Source organism: Prionailurus bengalensis, unplaced genomic scaffold (assembly GCF_016509475.1).
Source record: "Prionailurus bengalensis isolate Pbe53 unplaced genomic scaffold, Fcat_Pben_1.1_paternal_pri Un_scaffold_72, whole genome shotgun sequence".
NCBI classification, from domain to species: Eukaryota; Metazoa; Chordata; class Mammalia; order Carnivora; family Felidae; genus Prionailurus; species Prionailurus bengalensis.
This window is the reverse complement of record NW_025091172.1, coordinates 121,779-127,778: the sequence shown is the minus strand read 5'-3', so window position 1 is coordinate 127,778 and position 6,000 is coordinate 121,779. Positions and strand designations below refer to the sequence as shown.

Here is a 6,000-nt window from a genome sequence, read left to right as displayed (position 1 = left end):
AGGCCACTTCCCTGCAGCCCGGCCAGGAGCTGCTCTGGGCCTGAACGCTGCATTTCCGCCCTGCCCAAAGGAGGGGGAGTGGGAGCTGGGCCGCCGGGCGTGGGAGGCGGGGCTTCCCGCGGAGGCGGGGCTGCTGGTGGTAGGGGCCCAGAGCGTGCGACGCCCCGAGGACCTTCCCGCCAGGGGCCAGGCTGCGCGGCGGGCGGCGGCGGCTCCTCACCGGAAGCGCGGCGTCTGCGGCGCCGGGTCGTCACCGGAAGCGGGGCCGCGGCGGCTCCTCACCGGATGTGCGGCGGCTGCGGCTCCTCACCGGAAGCGCGGCGGCGGCGGCGGCGGCTCCTCACCGGGAGCGGGCCGCGGCGGCGGCGGTGGCTCCTCACCGGATGTGCGGCGGCGGCTCCTCACCGGAAGCGCGGCGGCGGCGGCGGCGGCTCCTCACCGGAAGCGCGGCGGCGGCGGCGGCGGCTCCTCACCGGAAGCGCGGCGGCGGCGACGGCGGCGCCCCACCGGAAGCGCGGCGGCGGGTCACCGGAGGCGCGGCGCGGGCGGAGGCGCGGCGCGGCCTGACGTAACCGGGCGCTCGGCCCCGCCGAACGCGGCTGACGCTGCGCGGCCAGAGAGCAGGCCCCGCCGCCGCCTGGGCTTGGAACGCAGCGCGCGCGGCCATGGCCTCCGGCGCCGCAGCTAAGCGGGCGCAGGGCGAGCGGGCGGCGGGACGGCAGCCCCGGCCCCGGCCCCGTCCCCAGCGCGGGGCTGACCGTGTGCCCCCTCGTCTCGTCCCACAGAGGCGGACCCTCGACAGAGGCTGCTGCGCACCGTCAAGAAGGAGGTGGGTGCCGCAGGCGGGGGCGGGGGCTCGGGGCGCGATCCTGGGGGAGGGGGCTTCCAAAGATGGATCCAAAGATCGAGCAGACAGCGTTGGGATCATTAAGGTGCTCATAACAGAAGAGAGCTGTCCCTGCGGTTTTTGAAACAGAAAAGTTTCTGTGGTTTTTAAGAAGAATTTTCAGAGGAATTTAATTTATTCATGTCCATTTGTTCACTTCACAAGTAACTCTTCAGTGCCTGTTAGCTGCTAAGTGTTATCCTGTTGTTGTAGAATACAAACGTTCCCAAACCAGGCTCTGCACCCCAGGAGTTTGTTTTCAGCACTGTCCTTTGTGTTATTTACTCTATTTAGTGCTTACTAGGTGCCAGAGTCTCGTAGAGCTTGTAGCGATCATTGTTATTTTGTGTTGGCATTTGTTCCAGGTACCGTAAGCTCCCGGTGAGGAATCCGAGTTTTCAAGGACTGGGTAGAATCGACGGTAAGCGTGCAGAGTGAGTCGTTCAGTTTGGCAGGTAGAGAGGCAGAAGGGCCGACATTTGTGTGTTTGACAGTGTTTGCAAACTGTCGCGATTACGTGCTTGGCGGGGTACACAGCAGTGCAGAGGCGAAGGTGTGCGAGTGACCTTAGCGGGATTTATGAGCAGCTGGGTTTTGCTGGTAGAAAACGTGTGCTAGGACAATGGTTGGGAATGGGGTGAATACCTAGGGAAGACAAGCTTACGGAAGTTTCTTAGTGCTGTAGGAAGGAGTAGATCTTCCCCGATAGGCCTCGGGCAATTTCTTCGGTGGAATGCTTTTAGCGGCAAGTAATGGGTGACGTCTAACAGTGACTAAAACAGCAGGAACCAGAAACGTTTTGATGGTTCAGTGATGTCATCAGGATGCCAGTCGTCTCTTGTTCAGTTTTGGAGCTGGTGGTCTTTTCCTTTCTCCTTTCCGGGGTGGCTAATTAGCCACGGCTCCAGGTGTCACATTCTCGCACGGCAACTTCCAGTGGGTGGGAAGGACTGCTTTCCTTTGGGTGTTTCTTTTCACTAGGAAGAGGCTTGCAGCAGACTTCCTCTAACATCTTAAAGACTAGGTTAGGTCACACACTCATTCGCAACGGGTCCCTGGTAAATCAGGTTCTGTGATTGGCTTAGAATAATCCTTTCTCTTTTTGAAGCCGGGGTGAGGCCACCTTCTCTGTGTATGGAGACAATAAATATCCAAATAAAGTTGTGATTCTCTAGCAAGAATGAAGACTGTGCAATGGCTCTTAGGGAGGGAGCCAGCAGTATTTGATGCAGGGATTTTGGAGGATTTGAGGCAGAAGACTAATAGGATTAGATTTGAGTTAGGACACTCCGGTTGATGCATAAAATACAGATCACCAAGCCTTTTTCCTAAAGAGCCAGTGAATGTTTTAGGTGATGTGGTCTCTGAGCTCTGCCCTTGTAGTGTGAAAGCAGCCATAGCAGTATGCAAGTGAAGACATGGGACTATGCCCCAAGAAAACACTGTTTACAGAACCAGATGGCAGGTAGGATTTGGCCTGTGGCCGTAGTTTGCTGAAGCCTCATATGGAGGATAGGTTATAGGAAACCACATAAAGAGACTGGGAGGCAAAGGAAGCTCCTGTTTCCTTAGCCTAGTATTAGGCCATTATGAAACTTTCAGCTGTGTAGATTGAAAACGTCAGGGGGTTCAATTTATTCCATTAATTTTTCTTTCTGGGCCTTGTGTCTTTCTCATTTGTTTTGGTTAACTTTGTTTTAATCATTTAAGAAATAAGAATAATATTTGGTGCCTTTTTTTTCCCTGCGAAAATCATCAGTTAAGAACTCATGTTTGACTAGGGCGCTGGCAGGGGAAAGATAAAGCAGAGACCGAAACAGTATACTTAATACGAATTTGTGATTCCTGACTCTAAAAAGTTAGGGGGTGAGAGAGAACTCTCAGAAGATTCCGAGGTTTCCAGGTTGTGTGCAGGCATTTAAATTGGACATGAAGAATGAGTAGGACTTTATCAGATGAACAGAGGAGAGCAGCGGGAATGAGGACACAGTAATTATGACTTTTGATTATCTTGGCAATGACTGCCTTTAATAGGTGAACTATTTTTTAATTTTCTAAGAAATGAAGGAAAGGAAACAAACAAACAAAAAACTATAATCAGTAGTATGTTTTTATACTGGGTCTGATAGTTCTGTTTTTTCTAGAACAATCCCTGTTACTTCTCTTGATTCCTATCTGCCAGAAAAAATGAACTAAGTCCTAGTGTGTGGGAGAAAGTTAACTGATTTTTCATATTTGAGAGGAACTTGTATATGGTAGAACATAGTGGCAACCACCAGGATTCTCTTTTTTTTTTCTGAGTAAAATAGGATTGTTGCTTGTTGCACGCTTTCTGACATCAAGATTTCATCTATTCCTTTTAAACCATTCTTCAAATGGATATATAGGAATGTAGGACTTTTCAAGGCAAATACCAAGAGAAAGAGTTTCCAGGAAAGGTATTCTGTGACATAACCTTCTGACTGTAACCACGTGTAAGACATCAACCCAAATAATAGAAATTTCGTATAACTCAGTTGTGTTGGAGGCACCCTAACGACACCCAGATTTGATTATTGACTAGAAGAGCTCACAGACCTCGGCATATACTTGTACTCGTGCCTGTGGTTTGGTATGGGGACAGGCTGGAAAGGCCAATCTGCACCGAGCAATATCGTGCATGGGGTGAAGGCCAGAGGAGACCAAGCGCAGGCTTCCAGGAATCCTTTCTCTGTGGAGTTAGTAGGATGTGCTAAATTCCTCCAGCATGAAATTAGGACAGCACAAGTGAAATGTTGTGGGCCAGTACGAGGCTTATGGATACTCAGTGCCGGAGGTTTCATGAAATGCTAATCACATAGCCATCTTCTCCTTAGCATGTCCCCAAATTCCAGGTTTCCAGAAGGAAATCAAGTGTGCGGCCTGAAGCACATTGATTGTACCAGCACTTAGGCAGAGTGAGCGACTCTTAACCAGCTAGGGAATGGTGGGAATCCTCCTGAAATCCAAGATCCCAGGGAACCACCAAGGGCCAGTCATTCAAGTAGGATGTTCTGAGGGTAGCCCTCTGTGGCCCGCTGGATGAAACCTGTTCTGCATAGGAATTAATAGCCCTGACTTAATTTTTGGTGCTGTCTTAAGAGTTTATTGCACTAGCAAGTAATATGATGGTTACCATGGTAATGGTTTCAGTTTCATCATCCATATGAAGTCGGTATTTGCACAAAAATTACTAGGGCAATATTAGGTCATTATAATCTTTTTTTATGTGGCTAAGCTTTCATTATGATTCTTTTTTTTTTTTTAATTTTTTTTTCAACGTTTATTTTTTATTTTTGGGACAGAGAGAGACAGAGCATGAACAGGCAAGGGGCAAAGAGAGAGGGAGACACAGAATCGGAAACAAGCTCCAGGCTCTGAGCCATCAGCCCAGAGTCTGACGTGGGGCTCGAACTCACAGACTGCGAGATCGTGACCTGGCTGAAGTCGGACGCTTAACCGACTGCGCCACCCAGGCGCCCCTCATTATGATTCTTAGATATGATAAGCATAATGATTTTCGACTTAAAATTAGAGTAAAATCTCTTAATTTTAAGGAAAACGCAGGTTTGATTCCTATAGTGCTGAATCCCTGTTTATAGTTATAATATTTGATCATATTCACCAATTGTTTTCTTGCCTAAGTATACAAATAACTTTTGTATTTTTGCATTTTGCTTTATGTATTTTCATATACTTCTTATGGGAGACAGTCCCCCTACTGTGTTACTTTGATCTCTATCTTAATTTTCAAGGTGACTGTATCGTGCGTTAATATACGCTAAGAGAGGCTTCAATGGATACCATGTTTTGTTGTTGGTGTTGTTTTATACATTTAATAAGTCTTATTCTTTACAGAAGTTTTAAGTTCACAGCAAAATATAATAGGAAGTACAGAGAGTCTCCACATACCATATCCCCGTACATGCCTACCCTCCCCTGTTGTCAACCTTTTGCATGACAGTGGTCCGTTTGTACTAGTATATTTTTTTCAGTTCCTTGGTTTAGTTTTGAGCGAGAGAGCATGCATGTGTGTGAGCAGCCAAGGGGCAGAGGGAGAGGGGAGAAAGAATCCTGTGCTGTCAGCACAGAGCCTGATGCAGGACTTGATCCCATGAACTGTGAGATCATGACCTGAGCTCAGATCCAGACTTGGACGCTGAACCAACTGAGCCACCCAGGTACCCTGAGAACAGTGGTGCGTTTTATATGGACACTAACTCTTCATTTTGAGGCCAAGTCTCTAATTTGCATTAGTGTTCATCCTTGGTGTTCTAGATTCTATGAGTTTTCACAAATGTGTAATGATGTGAGTCCACCTTTGTGGTATCGTGTGAAAGAGTTTCACTGCCTTAAACGTCCTCTGTGCTGTACCCCTTTATCCCTACATTCACCCCAACCCTTACCTCCATAGCCTTGCTCTTTCCAGAGTGTCATGTAGTTAGAATCATACAATGGATATCTTTGAATGTTTAGAAAGTTAAAATTCCCTGGTAATTGAAGGTCGGCATTCAAGACATTCTTTGCCCTTTGTTTTGTTTTGTTGCTCTTCAGTAGAGGATCTGATGACCTATGCCTTCCATGAAAAAAAGCATGATTTCTCTAGATGTGTGTCACCTAATGGGGAGGGTTGAGAAAAATGACATCGTGAACCATTACATAGCACTCACATTGGGATCATCCTCCTCTGTGATGTGCGGTGGGTGTAGATGGACTCTCTAGCAATGGAAGGAGACAGTCCCAAGAGATTAGAACTTTATCAAAGTGGAATGCCAAATCCTTCTTACTTACCTTGCCATTGGAAATAAGGTCAGGGAGAGTGTGCTTGCTATGGTGTGGCCATGCTGCAAAGGACAATAGCTATAGAGCCCACTTTGTGAGGGGGTGTTTCATCCTGAAACTGAACAGTCTCTACTGAAGGGCTGGGGAAGTTCTGTCATGTTACAGCAAAATAAACATACTCTCTTTTAACTACTCTAATAGTGTAAGTCCAGAAAAATCGTGCTAGTTTCAGATTGACATTGTCAGCTCTGATAATCATTCTCCTAACAATACCATTTTCCTCCAGTGTCTTAGAGTCGGTCAGTGATGGTCAA

General features: G+C 48.0%; 1 protein-coding gene across 5 annotated transcripts in view; it reads left to right on the top strand.

Annotated features, from left to right (window-relative positions):
* Window positions 1–522: 522 nt before the first annotated feature.
* Window positions 523–6,000, top strand: part of LOC122478525 — a 126,191-nt gene continuing 120,713 nt past the window's right edge. Inside the window, exons 1-2 of one of the 5 annotated variants that reach the window (XR_006296062.1) lie at window positions 523–829; window positions 1,252–1,307. Coding sequence is in view for 1 of the 5 variants with exons in the window: in XM_043572079.1 (XP_043428014.1) it covers window positions 666–829; window positions 1,252–1,307 (220 nt within the window). In the remaining 4 variants the exon portion in view is untranslated. The remainder of the gene's footprint in view (window positions 830–1,251; window positions 1,308–6,000) is intronic. The other 4 variants (XM_043572079.1, XR_006296061.1, XR_006296065.1 and 1 more) reach the window with 4 other exon arrangements.